Source organism: Lepidochelys olivacea (genome assembly GCF_965140295.1).
Source record: "Lepidochelys olivacea isolate rLepOli2 genome assembly, chromosome: 1".
Taxonomy (NCBI): domain Eukaryota; kingdom Metazoa; phylum Chordata; order Testudines; family Cheloniidae; genus Lepidochelys; species Lepidochelys olivacea.
Genome location: NC_140411.1, coordinates 249,140,937 through 249,155,779, shown reverse-complemented (window position 1 = coordinate 249,155,779; position 14,843 = coordinate 249,140,937). Strand labels below are relative to the sequence as shown.

At 43.6% G+C, this 14,843-nt stretch overlaps 1 protein-coding gene across 2 annotated transcripts in view; it reads left to right on the top strand.

Moving 5' to 3' along the window:
• The window catches only part of AGK (acylglycerol kinase), a 59,622-nt gene that overhangs the window by 21,679 nt on the left and 23,100 nt on the right, over nucleotides 1–14,843 (top strand). For both annotated transcript variants that reach the window (XM_084617374.1, XM_084617375.1), the window contains exons 3-5: nucleotides 6,979–7,018; nucleotides 12,526–12,605; nucleotides 13,918–13,993. In XM_084617374.1, the coding sequence (XP_084473500.1) occupies nucleotides 6,979–7,018; nucleotides 12,526–12,605; nucleotides 13,918–13,993 (196 nt within the window). The remainder of the gene's footprint in view (nucleotides 1–6,978; nucleotides 7,019–12,525; nucleotides 12,606–13,917; nucleotides 13,994–14,843) is intronic.

The following is a 14,843-nucleotide window of genomic DNA, read 5'->3' as shown; positions in this document are numbered from 1 at the left end:
AGGGCCTGAGGAGGGAGTCTACATAGCCAGACAATCCTGCTGTCAGGGTGCCAATGCCTGAGATGATGGGGCGCCCAGGATTTCCAGGTTTATGGATCTTGGGTAGTAGATAGAATATCCCAGGTCGGGGTTCCAGGGGTGTGTCTGTGCGGATTTGATCTTGTGCTTTTTCAGGAAGTTTCTTGAGCAAATGCTGTAGTTGCTTTTGGTAACTCTCAGTGGGATCAGAGGGTAATGGCTTGTAGAAAGTGGTGTTGGAGAGCTGCCGAGCAGCCTCTTGTTCATATTCCGACCTATTCATGACGACAACAGCACCTCCTTTGTCAGCCTTTTTGATTTGTGTGGGGGGGTGGAGGGTGAGAAAACCTGGATTTGTGCTGGAAATCACTTTAGATAAGCTATTACCAGCAGGACAGTGGGGTGGGAATAGGTATTGTTTCATATTCTCTGTGTATATATAAAGCCTGCTGCAGTTTCCACGATATGCATCTGAGGAAGTGAGCTGTAGCTCACGAAAGCTTATGCTCTAATAAATTGGTTAGTCTCTAAGGTGCCACAAGTCCTCCTTTTCTTTTTGTGGTAGTAGTGTCCCGGCTGGCTGCGCATGTGTGGCAGCCGTCTCTCACCGCTCCAAGTGGCTATCCCATGAGCACAGCCAACCGCCACCCAGTTCCTTCACTACCGCTCTTGGTTTTGGTCGGAATGACAGCAGCGCCCTTATCTACTCTCATATTTCTTTAATCTCTGCCCTTTTCTCATGTCTGTTAATTTTCCTCATTGTTTATCTCTCTGTTCATTTTTCTTTTAGTTTTCATATTTAAAAAGAAAAAAAAAATCCCAGTTTTCTTCCCGCCTCAGGCGAGCAGTCGCTGAAGAAGCATTAGACTGGGACTATTACCATTCTTCATTCAGCTAGCCTCTCAGACATGCCTGGCTCTCCCAGGTTTCAAGCACTGTTTGACCTACAGACTCTCAATACCAGTGACAGATGGCCACTTGCAGTGAGTCCGTTGCCTGGGGGAGACACACACTACCCAAAAGTGTCTCCACTGCCAGAAACTCACAGCATGGACAAGAAAGGTCAGGGACTGCAAATTGAAACTTTTAATGATTGAGAGATCCGTCTGACCCCGAGTCCAGGACACCGACAGCACCCAGAGCGCCGGACCGCGAGGCACCGGGACCATCCGGTACCGAGACCCTGTGCAGTCTCATTCTCATAGCAGCAAAACTAAGCCTCTTAGCTCGGCACGAAGGGAACAGAAACCTCAGGCACAGAGCAGCGCTGTGGCGCCACGTGCTACAACAATAAAATACGACAAGTCTGCAGCACTGACAACGCACCCTCTGGTTCCCAGCCTGAGCTTGCCTGCACTTGGCACTGAGTCTCCCTGTCCCGCAGCAGTTTGTCAGTCATGTGGACGTACTCATTGCTTCCACCCTGGGATCTCCGCTCTTTGGCGCTGATGGCACCCGGCCACGTCAGGGCCAAGCTTTATCACCACACCTCTGGCTCGGCCCCTCCTCTCTCCAGTGATGAAGAGGAGGAACTGGAGACAGGAGTGGGCACATATCATCACCCCATTCCTAAACCTGAGCCCACTTGGCCACAGGGCGTGGGTTGGCAACCCCCACGTGGGTGCCCCCTCCCATGGCCTTCCCACTGCAGTGGGCATACCGGGACCCGTGGGCCTTATACAGAGCCCAAAACACCCAGCCATTCAATCCAGCTAGGTCCAGGACACAGGGATCGCCTCCGCCATCTGCTCCAGCTTCACCAGAACTGCTGGAAGAGGAAGCTGAAGAATCTGTGGCAGGCTGAAGGTGACACCCTCCCACCTACCCACATCCTGACTTTGTCTTCAGACGAAATAATAATGCTGCCTCCCCCCACATTGGGAGATGACTTCAAATCCTTTCAGGATTTGATTAAAAGAGTAGCTGATTCATTAGATATCTCACTGGCTGAGTTACTGGAGACTCAACATAAGCTGACAGATATATTGCAAGCTGTTCCATCAGATAAGATAGCACTACCCATTAATGCTGCCATCCTGGACCCAGCAAAAACCATATGGCAGACTCCAGCCCTGGCCCCCCTTCTTGTGAGCGATCTGACAAGAAGTACTATGTGCTGGCTAAAAGAGCTGAGCTTTTGTTTACCACCCTACTCCAAACTCCTTGGTGGTAGAGGCAGTTAATCAAAAGGGGAAGAAACATCAAACCAAAGCCACCCCCTATGATAAAGATTGGAAACGCCTAGATCTCTTCTGCAGGAAAGCCTATTCATCAGAGACCCTCCAGTTTTACATAGCAAACTAATGTGTTACTGGCCAAGTACCCACATAAAATTGTTTCTCAGATGTCCTCTTTTATTGAGCACATCCCAGCTGACAAAAAAGAGCAGTATAAAGTTGATATAGCAGAAGGTTTCCTCATCACCAGAACTGCCCTGCAGGCTTCTCTGGATTCTGCTGACCCGGCAGCCCACTCCATTACCACATCCATTGTAATGCGGAGGGCTTCATGGCTCCATCTCTCCGGCTTCCCCAGGGAAGTTCAGGCGACAGTAGAGGACTTACATTTTGAGGGGCAAAAATTGTTTGCAGAGAGCACGGACGTCTCCTTACACACCATGAAGGACTCCTGTGTGACACCAAAGACCAGTTATTCTCAAACATTTGTACTGGTGACCCCTTTCACATAGCAAGCCTCTGAGTGCGACCCCCACCCTTATAAATTAAAAACACTTTTTAATGTATTTAACACTATTATAAATGCTGGTGGCAAAGCGGGATTTGGGGTGGAGGCTTACAGCTCCTGACCCCCCACAGAATAACCTCACGACCCCCAGTTTGAGAATCCCTGCTAAAGACACTTGGAATCTATATCCCTGCGAATAAAAATAAACAGGGCAGATTCTACGTCCAGCGATTCCTGTCCCATACACTCAGCCTCAACGACAGTATGATCAACACTGCAGACAGCGCCAGACGAGATGCCGTCAGACTCAGGAGCAGTTGTTAGCGTCTCAGCCATCCACTTCTAGGCAAACATTTTGAAGTGTTGTTCAAGGACATGAGAGCCCAACGTTCTCCAATTCCAGTCACCTCTAATTTCCAGCCCATTTGAGGACCACCTTACACCCTTTTACCCAGTCTGGAGAACCATTGCCACTAACAAGTGGGTTCTGGAAATTATACAGAAGGGCTATTCCATCCCTTTCTTTCCATTCTACCTACTCACCTCCCTTCCCCGCCCCTCTTCAGGGACCCAGCTCATGAGTACCTGTTACAGCAGGAAATACACCATCTCCTGCAATTGCATGCTGCGGAACCAGTACTGGTTTAGCACAGGGGTTGGGGGTTCTACTCACATTACTTTCTCACGCCAAAGAAAACAGCTGGATGGAGGCCCATTCTGGTCTTATGCAAACTGAACAAGTTCATGAGAACACAGCGCTTCAAGATGTTAACCCTAGCAACCATAAATCCAACATTGGAGAAAGGAGATTGGCTCTTGGCCCTCGACCTACAAGACGCTTACTTTCATGTCACTATCCACCCAGCGTCCAGGAGATTCCTACGATTCACTCTGGGCAGCCAACACTACCAGTACAAGGTACTTCCCTTGGGCCTTTCTGCGGCTCCAAGGGTTTTTTCCAAAGTACTGGCCATTGCAGCAGCACATCTTCGCAAGCAGAGTGTGACCATATTCCCCTATCTAGACAACTGCCTGCTAAAAGCACCGACATACGACGGGGCAGTTCGCACCACTCACACCACTCTAACCCTATTTACAAACCTAGGGTTACAAACCACCCTAGAGAAATCCACCTTGACCCCAACCCACCAACTGGACTTTATAGGGGTACACCTTGACTGTGTCACAGCATCAGCACGGCTTCCCCAACCACGGTTTCTTGCCTTAAAAAAACTAATCACAATGGTAAGACAGCCCACAAACGTCCACCAGAACATACCTACAACTTCTCGACACATGTCGGCTACCACATTTGTCATGAAACATGCCAGGCTATATATAAGATGTCTACAAACCTGTCTATGCACTGTACACATTCCTCAGGCACTCTATCAACAGACGGCTTACAATGCCCAGCAGAGTGAAAGACTCGCTCGCGTGGTGGATAAAACAAATATCTGCTCAGATGTTCCCTTCCGAAGGGAAACCTCATCAGTCACTATCGCCACAGATGCCTCTCTGGTAGGATGGGGGACACACTTGGCCAACAACACCATCCAGGGCTGATGGTCCCCAGAGGAGTCAAATCTCCACATACATCTACTGGAGCTCTGAGCAGTTCAAAACGCCTGCCATTGCTTTCTCCCCCTGGTCCGCAACACAACTGTGCAGATTCTCATGGACAATTTGGCGACTATGTTTTATATAAATCACCAAGGAGGGGCCTGATTTTACCTGCTCTGCACAGATGTAGTCTGCCTCTGGCAATGCCTCTGGCATCTGCAACAACATACACCTCACGGCATCCTACCTACCTGGAAACCAGAAAGTCACAGCAGACAACCTCAGCAGGAACTTCTCATGGACGCATGAGTGGGAACTAGACCCACAAATTCTGCAAACTGTATTGACCTTTTTGCCACAACCCACAATGCCAAATGCCCACAATACTGTTCCCGAGTGGGACTGGGACACAACTCCCTCAGCGACGCCTTCCTTAACAAATGGGAGACCCTGCTCCTGTACGCCTTCTCTCCCTCCTACCCACCCCCCCACCCCTATGTTGAGTCGTGTCCTACACAAGATCAGACAATACAAATCCAGAGTCATCTTGATTGCACCAACATGGCCCAGACAAACAAGGTTCCCATACCTGGCCCAGATGGCTGTCAGATCACGAACCCTTCCCCTCTTGTCTCACCTACTGACACAGGATACAGGACACCTCCATCACCCTACCATTCCAACGCTTTGTTTCAAGGCAGGGCTAATCCAAGGATGACAGAATTTGAAACATGCTGCTCCAAGGAGGTCCAAGACATTCTGCTTAATGGCCGATGTCTCTCCACACGAAAAACATTATGCACACAAGTGGAAAAGATTCTCCATCTGGTGCCGAAACAAGCACATCATTCCACAATCGGCCCTGTTACCCACTATCTTTGATTACTTTATTGACGCTCAAAAAATCGGGCATCTCGACTAGCTCCCTTAGAGTGAATTTATCAGCCATCACTACCTTTCACGACAAGGTGGATGGACTCACGGTCTTCACCCATCCACTAACTAAGCGCTTTCTCAAGGGTATAGAGAACATTTTTAAGGGACCTGACCCCTATGTGGGACCTCAACCTTGTTCTCCGTGCCCACGTGGGCAAACCCTTTGAACTGCTAGTGACCTGCTTGTTCCTACACTTCTCCATGAAGGTTGCTTTTTTAGTAGCTATCATATGAGTATGAAGGGTGGGAGAGTTGGGTTCCCTTATGGCACACCCACCTTCTACCACATTCCTCAAGGACAGAGTCATCCTATGCCCACACCCAAAATCCATACCCAAGGTCACCTCCCTCTTCCATCTCAACACACCCATTTACTTACCTGTATTCTTCCCCAAGCCACACACCAACAACGGGGAGGAGTCCCTTCACACACTAGACATCCGCAGAGCACTGGCATTCTATATAGCGAGAACAAAAACATTCAGAAAATCGTCCTGGCTATTCGTATCCACAACAGAACAATCTAAAGGCCAAAGCATTTCCAAGCAGAGACTTTCTAAATGGATCTCTAATTGTATCCAACTATGTTACCAAAATTACAATTTGCAAGCTCCTTCTGGACTTTGCACACACTCCACTAGAGCTCTGTCCACATCCATAGCCTTTCTCAAACATGTACTCATCATGGATATTTGTAAAGCAGCTACCTGGGCATTGCCCCATACTTTCACCAAACATTATGCCCTGGAACAGCAGTCAGCTGCAGATGCTCACTTCGGTCTATCGGTCCGCTCCACCGTACATATATCAACTCCAAAGCCTCTCCTCTCCACTGAGGGGTACTGCTCTTCAGTCACCTAAAGTGGAGCACCCACAGGGACACTCATCAAAGAAGAAAAGAAGGTTACTCACCTTGTGCAGTAACTGAGGTTCTTCGAGATGATTGTCTCTGTGGGTGCTCCACTACCCACCCTCCTTCTCTCTGGAGGAGGAACTGGGTGGCGGTTGTCTGTGCTCGTAGGGTAGCCGCTTGGAGTGGCCAACCAGGGCACTGCTACCACAAGTCTCTGACTAGAAGTGCCAGCACCCACAGGGACAATCATCTTGAAGAACCTCAGTTACTGCACAAGGTGAGTAACCTTCTCTTCCCCAGCCAAGTAAATTTTCTTATTAGCTAATTGACCCACTACACCCTGGCCCATTATCCACCACATTCACTAGTGGCAAATCAGTACATTTAGTCTAGAATTTCTGCTGAAATGATCAGTAGTGAAATAGTACTGATACACTACAAGACTTCATTGTTACACCTCTGTGTATATGTATTGTGTATGTGTATTGTTACATACACTTTGGTGTATGGGGTAACTTATGTCTTTCTGAGTTATTGTTTCAGGCTGTCTGCAGACTCAGGCAGATATCAGTTGCTGCATTACTTTAAGTTCAGTTCACAATCTGAAGGTTTTATTCACAACCATAATAGCTAGAGATTTAGGGCCTTGTAAATTACTATACCTGGAGCCCTGGTCTTTAGTAATGAAATAAATAACTAAATATATAATGTACATGCTATATATGTATATATTATTCTTTTGCAGAATGTTTTCCATATGGCGTTAAGTAGGTCTTTAAAGGTCTCAGCCTGATATTTTACTGGGTGTCAAAGCAGTAGAAAGAGGGCAGATGCATATGTTTTGAAAAAACTAACCATTTCTGCCTTAGCTCCTTAAACTTATATTATGTAACGTCCATTTTCTCCTTTCTTTTCTCTGATAGTGATAACCTGCTAAGGAGAGCTGCATGCCAGGAAGCCCAGGTAATACCATTTAATGTGATACAATTAGGTTAAAATCCCCATCTTATCTCACTTGTGCAGGACTCCTGAGATTCTCCCAGCAGGTCTCATCTATGTGACAAACCTAACAGAGATGCTGGCTGTAGGTGGGTTTTTTTTTTTTTAATTTTATTATTTTCTCTTTTTTTGCGACAAGCCATAGCCTAAATGAGGCCCCCTTCTTTCAACGGGCTGGTGTACCTAATTGGTTATTATGGCACTGAATTACAGGTACAATGTGGTTGCATCATTAAAGTAGTTCTTGGTACTATTCAGTTTGCAAAGTCCTTCAGTTATGGAGATTTAATTATTCCATCTGTCTGCAAAGTGATGGTGAAGAGGAAATGGATCGACAGGACTGGAGACTGAAATTTTATATATACCCTAGAGCAGGTATGGCAAAAGCCATGCAAGCTGCTTTATGCTAATCATAGAGAGATTATCTATGGGGCTGATGGGATAGTTCAGTGTACTTGCCCATTCAATCCTGTGTGTGTCTACCAAGTTTTCTAATGAGGGTATCAGTTGTGGTGGCTGATTTTGTAATATTCCTACTTGTCCACGAGGAAGTGAACTGAGACCATCAACTTATTTCACATAGGTCACCGAGGAAAATATTAGCTTCTAGTGAAAGTCTGCGTGGTCGTGCTTTGGGAATTGGCCTCACGGCTTTCCCTTTACACATCTACTTCTGCCATCTAGGGTCTGTAAGGCCAACTAACTAAGGGCAGACTTCTTACTGTAGTGTTCCTGCAACGGAAGCCTGCTCTTACCAAATATTCTTTCATTGGCGTGAGTGCTGTTTACCAGGGACTGGGCCACTGCACACTCCATTCTTATTCCACTGTTGACACAGTAGATATTGCAAGAGTCTTACTGCCTCCTTGCCCGTGCCAGCCAAAACTTGTTCTGATCATGCTTCCCGTGCCAGAACCTTGACAAGGGCCCTTGTAGGGCTCTGAACCATCGCCCATCACTGTAGTATTGGCCTGCCAAGAGGTGTGGGTGTAAATTATTTTTCTCCTCAGACACCTTCACCCAAGATAACTGCTCAATAGTGAGGCCCATAGAGAAACCCCAATTTAGACTAAGTGCTGCGAGGAAGAGTGTTCTCAACAGCATGACCCAGGCTGTGCAGCTTCTTGCTGGAAGAGAGTCTGTGGACCCCAAGCCTGATCAAAGTATAAGAGAACCTTTTCAATATCCAACCTTTCCCCATGAACCCTACTCACAATAAATCAATGTATTTCCCCACATTTATGCATTCAAATTCTCCACTAATTCTGATAGAAAACATCAGTTGCTCTAAACTCTTATGCTTTCTCTGGTCTTGTTCAGTTTGGATAACAAAGTGATAAGTGCCTTATATGTACCTCCAATAAATAGCTGTTAATACCTCACTACCTGAAAGATGCTGCCAGATTGGAGGGAGTTCACGGAAGAGTAAAGACGAATAAGGGGTTTGAGGGATTGATTTGATTTATAAGGAAAGTGTCGGCTAAATATGAAATTAAAGAATTTGAGTTAATTTCAGTTTGGTTAGGGAAGTGTGCGGGCATTGTAAAGAAAGGGCCTGACTAGCAAGTAGAAGGAATGCCTTGAAAACAGTGAGTTATAAGGCAAGAGGGAGTAAAGTAGGGAGGATGTCTGGTTCAAAGAATAACTAATGAGACAAGGGGAAGTGTCTAAAAAGAAGGCCTCTGTCCTGTAGGAGTGACTAAAGATGATTTTAAATAAAACAAATGAGAATCTGTCTTAAAATGAGCCACTGTGGCCCTTCCGACCCCACACACCAGGGTTGAAGCCTATCTGAATCCAGGTGCAATGGGAAAACAGTTGGGCAGCAAGAAGAAGGAGAGGAAAGGCCTTGGGAAGAAAGGAGGTTGTCAATCTTATCTGGATTAAGACTGGCAAGAAGGGTGAAACTGTTTCAATTTGGTTTTTTGGTGAAGTTGGTACTTGGCAATGACATCACTTGTTTGTTAAAGGATATAAAAAGTAAACTCGTAAAGGGTTCATTGCTAATAACTACCTGGTCACGTCGGAACTGACCAATATGAGTCTCAGCACCCCTGGGTTTAGCCCATTTGTAAGTGTCTTGATCAAATGCTTATAAATGTTTTGTTACTGTTTGGATGTAGTAAATTGTCTATTATTTAGGCTTTTTAGGCATGTTTAGAGCAATTGTATAATATTTGGCCTTTGGGTTTAATAAAAGAATTTATAGTTAAATTAGTGTTTGGTGGTTTCCCATATTAATATTTATAATTTCAAATATTATTGATAATTCCAACAGAAAGCTTAAAAGGCCTAAATGTGCATAGTGTCAGAAGGATGTCACTGCAAAGAGGGAGAGTTGCTTTGAGTGGAACAAGGAGCTAGAACAGGGGTTCTCAAACCGGGGGTCGGGACCTCTCAAGGGGTCGCGAGATTATTACATGGGGGGTCACAAGTTGTCAGCTTCCACCCCAAGCCCCGCTTTGCCTCTAGCATTTATAATGGTGTTAAATATATAAAAAAGTGTTTTTAATTTACAAAGGGGGTCGCACTCAGAGGCTTACTATGTGAAAGGGGTCACCGGTACAAAAGTTTGAGAACCACTGAGGTAGAACTACCCTAGAAGTAATGGATTTGAAATTAAGGAAAGCTAAATTTTCCTGTGTATTGGGAAAATCATAAAGATGGGATATGTTAGATTATGGATTAGTCTCATAAATGAAAGGGTGGAAACACCATCTCGTGAGACACTTGAAAACTGTAGTGGATAAAGCGCAGGAGACTATCCTGCAGGGAACTGTCCTGCATTGGAAGGGTGATAGACTAAGTGGATGAGTAGTTCTTTTCAATCTCTAATTTCCATAAATGCATTTATCAACAAAATGGTGATGCTGAGTGTGACATAAAAACATATATTGAAGCAGCAGCAAGAGCTGATAGGATCAGACCTATAGACTGTAAGATCCTCAGGGCAAGAGTAATGTTTAACTGTTTGCAAAATGCCATGTGGGCTTCTGGTGCCATTTAAATAATAAAAATCCAAGGAAGACAGACTAAAAGACCCACTCCGGTGAAAGAATAATACAAGAGATGCTAATTTTTAAAATATCAATTCTTCATTGAATTAAGCATATTGCAAGTCCTATGCATACAGATTTCAGGAAGGAGCAAGCTGTGTGCTAAAGTGATCATTACATCTACATTTCAAGTAAAGACTCCATCAAGGTATGGTGATTTGAACATTCATCACCTTGTAATGTCATATGTCCATCTAAAATTCTACTTCACAGGACCCACCATACCATTTAAAACTTTTTACAACTCCTTCTTGTGAAGAAGTTAGCTGTCATTGACCTGCATATATATGCTTGTTTGCAAATGTGATCTGATTGGTTGACATTGTTCTGAATCTTACTCTTGTTGGACCTCTGAGGACTTTAAGGAACTTTCTGTTTTGTCACATTGCTCTTCAGCTGCTCCCTCTGTGAAATGGGGATTATAATACACCTTAAAGTGGTGTAGTAATATCTGTGAAGCGTATTTGTATGAAAGGTGCTATATAGGTGAAGAGTAAAAGAGTTCTGCTATTGGTAGGTAACATAAAAGAGAAACTGACCTTCTCAAATGTTGTCTTAAAATATATTATTACATTATTTTAAAATATGCTTCTGTGTTGTTTTCATGATGCTGGACTCTTAAACAGTTTTTAAAACTCTTCTGTTTATTATTTTTAATTTCCCCTCTTTAAAACAGGCATTTGCTACAGAAATACCCCCAAATATATCACATAAAGAAATGATTGTCATTAGTCATAAATCATACGAGTGACAGGTTGTTTGTGTAGAACAAGTAAATATATCACATTTCCCCCAGAGTGAATAATTAATTGTTTTTAACAGCTGTAACATGCCAGGGGATTATTGATGAGGGCCCTCATTTTCTCTGATTTTCCTTAAAGAATTGTAATAAAATTTAATCAGTGGCTTTTCCCAGATGTTTTTCGATAAAACTTAAGAACTGATGGTTTGATTCCCCCCCCCCCTTTCCTTCTCCCCCAACAACCACTTTCATACACCCTTTTCCTTTCCATGTTTTTCCAGTTGCTTTATTATAATAGGTATATCTCCTGCTTATTATTATCTCACAGAGCTGGAAGGGACCTTGAAAGGTCATTGAGTCCCATCCCCTGCCTTCACAGCAGGACCAAGTACCATCCCTTATTTTTGCCCCAGACCTCTAAATGGCCCCCTCAAGGATTGAGCTCACAACCCTGGGTTTAGCAGGCCAATGCTCAAACCACTGAGCTATCCCTCAGTGGGTTTTTGTAATTGTATATTTTTTTTCTTAGCTCGGGTTCCTGTAGTAAAGATGATGATTGGAGTTAATTACTATTTTGAACAGCTAATCACTAAAATATGAGAGGGTTTTTTTATGTAGTGACCACCTTCTTCAGCATCACAAAATGCTTTGACGAGGTTCCCATGTAAAAGGAGTCAAGGACCATTTTCTTCTTTGTACAGTACCTAGCACAATGGGGCCCTGGTCCATGACTGGGGCTTCTAGGTGCTACTTCAATACAAATAATAAGTAATACTAAAAATAAAGGCTGTAAGGGTTTGGAATGGGAGTGATGATGCCTTCCAGTGAGCCAGGAGGGAGTTTTACAGAGGTGCAACAGCACAAGTGAAAACACAATCTTCCCTTGCCCACCCCCACAATGAAGAATTGTGGGAATGGGACAGAAAGGTGGCCAGGAATGGAGTGAGCAGATGGTACGAGAGGCTGAGTGAAGTAAGTCCATGAAGAGCTCTGAGAACCAAGGGGGCTATTTAGAATTGGGGACTGAGGTGGGATAGGAATCCACTGATGGAATCTGAAAACACAAGCCTGGGAAGGTGCTGCTCTCTGTGAGAGCAAGTAGTCTGGTTGCAGCGTTCCTTCCCCCTTTAAAAGTAAGTTTAGAAAATATGAATTTAAGGAGAACGTACAAGACGGAGTACCAATAGCCTAGTAAGTGATTACATCCTTAGTAAGGTTTTCAGCAGAAATGGGGTCAAAACAAGGGCAAATTCTGGCCATGCTGTGGAGGTGGTGGTAGGTAGACACTCAAGGAATATTTTGGAGGGAAAAGAAGTTTAGGATCAAGAATAACTCCCAAGATTTCTGTCTGTGGCCGAAAAATTTAGGTCTGAAATAAAGAAGAATGGTAATGGGAGTCAGAGACTTGAGAGATAGAGGATTTTTTTTGCTCAGGAGGACTTCAGCCTTTGAAATTCCCTGTGTCACTGGAACACGGAATCACGAAGAAGAAGAATAGTAGGCTCTGCTAAGATGAGAAGCTATGTGATAGGCCTGATAGGGAAGACATTTGTATGCAGTGTAGGGTGAGGGGATGATGATGATGATGTTTGTTATGCATTATTTAAAACTGTAATGACAGGTGACTTAGAAGAGAAACTCCCTGTTTCCTCCTTTTTTTTCTTTTTATTTAGGTGTTTGGCAACCAGCTGATTCCTTCCAACATGCAGGTGAAGAAAGCAACAGTTTTCCTCAACCCAGCAGCTTGCAAAGGGTAAAGTTCCCCTTACACTCCATTCCCCAAATCGCACGCACCCCTTCTTTATACTTCTAAACTGTCCTTCATTGTGAAGGTCAGCCATCCTGTTGGTCTTAAGTGTGCCTCCACTCTACTCAAAGCTGGTATTATCTAACTCTTACTTAGGTTGGTTGCACCAAAAATGTTGGATCAAGATATAGAAGTTAAAGAAAATGTTGTTTATGTTAAAAGAATGAATCCCAAATCATTTTAAGCTTCCTCCATTGTTGGTTTTCTTGTTTCCTGCTTTTGGGCCATCAGTATTCCCTTCCTGCAAGTGACCTTGATTTCCACCCCAGCAACAATAGTAACCAGTAATAATAGGGTCTTCCACATTTGTGATGGTCAGAGGTAACCAATGATCCTGTTGCATGGAAGCCAGCCACTGGGGAAGGGGTCTTGTCCAGTACCATGGGGCTGAGCATGGTATACATGGTTAAATAAGACACCGAGCTGGATTTCTAGAGGATGCCAACGGTTGTCTTGAAAATTGTATTGGTAAAAATGGTCTGCTTGCGGCAATGCATGTGTATATCTCTACTGATTGGCTTTACTACCTGTCTCATCTCTGGAGGGGTTCAGTGAATAATAATAAAGGACCATTAAGTTACCTGTCCTGGAAGTACTTTGTCTCACATGTTTTGTTCTATGGCGATGGGGTGGAATTGTGACAAACCACTCATCTTTGAAAAATGTACAGTGTCCATAATTTAAAGCCTCCGTTTTCTATTCCCTGGGCTCTGCTCCTTGCAAGTAATGTATAATTAATGGCTTGGTTATTTTATTATGCAGTTCCAGGCATAAAATGCATGTGAGCTTTACCAAAATAAGGTCAGGTAAAGTTTTTGTTTTTAAACTTACTAAATAATATATAGAACAAGTAACTTTAAAAATATTTCCCCTTTAAAACTAGAATTTGCTTCCTTCATGACTTTAAGGCATGGTGCTCCATAACACATTAATTGTGTAATAAATAATAAATTACTCTTTCAAGCTCTTGTTTTGATTATTACTAATTATTTTTGGAACATGTTTAAAACAACTCCTTTGCATTTATAAAGACTGCATAAAAAAGTTGACATACTTAAGAATCGGTCTAGAAAATTCATACATTTGGACCAAAACAAAACCCACCTCTTCTGACTGACTTTTGACAGACAGGCTGAAAGACTTGTACCACAGAACATGTACTCTTTTTTTTTTGTTGGATTTTCTTTGCTTTGAATTTTCACCACCTCCCTCCTCTTCCTCCTCAATGATTAAATGATTTCCCCCTTATTTTCTCCAGAAAAGCGAGAAACCTTTTTGAAAAGAATGCCGCCCCAATTTTACATTTATCTGGCTTGGATATAACCATAGTTAAGGTAAGACCTGATCTGTTACATTAACCTGTGTGTTATGCTGAGACCTTGGACTGATGCTGAGTTTTTAAACTTCCCAATTAATTTAAAGGCTGTTTGAATGCTTTTTAATTTTCAGTAGGGTTGACTGAGGGTAAGTGTACATGTGTGTGGGTGTGAGTGGCAACTCTTCTATAACTGATGTTTGAGAGGAGACTCTCCCAAATATTTGAGTGTCAGATGGTAATACAACCACACAGTCCACACGGTCCTTGGAGTTACCAGTTCTGCCTCAACATGTAAAATTGATGTGAGAAAGTTTTTCAATCCAGTTGAGAGCTGCAGATTAATTAAAAATAATCTTGCATACCTTAATAGCTCCCCCCAAATGAAATGTTCTGCTCTCCTGAGGGAATGCTGAACTACAAAGGGGTGTGAATTTGCAAAGAGCCTTCACTGGGAAGAAAAGGAAAAACAAACGTGAAGGGTTCCTGCTGTTTCTGAAGAATCCTTGAGACTGTTGTGTTTGCTGTTTAGTATGCATTACACACTGGCAATAAAAACTGCTCTTTGGAAGATATGTGTACTCTTATGAATGTATCTTTCTGTCTTGTAGCCTTATTGATGAGGTTGTGTTATTTCCATGATAAACCCCCTATTTTTATTGGTGTTTGTTCTACTAAAAAATACAGTGTCAGACCAAGAGGAAATTCTATTTATTGTATTTATTTTACAAGTCTCTTGTCAAACTGCAACGGTGCTGCTTTAGATTTCACAAGTTAAGCAGAATGTGATTGCACCAGTACTTAGATGAGAGACCACTACAAAAAAACAAGGTGCTGCAGGAAGAAAAGTTTGTGGTTCAGAAGGTGGC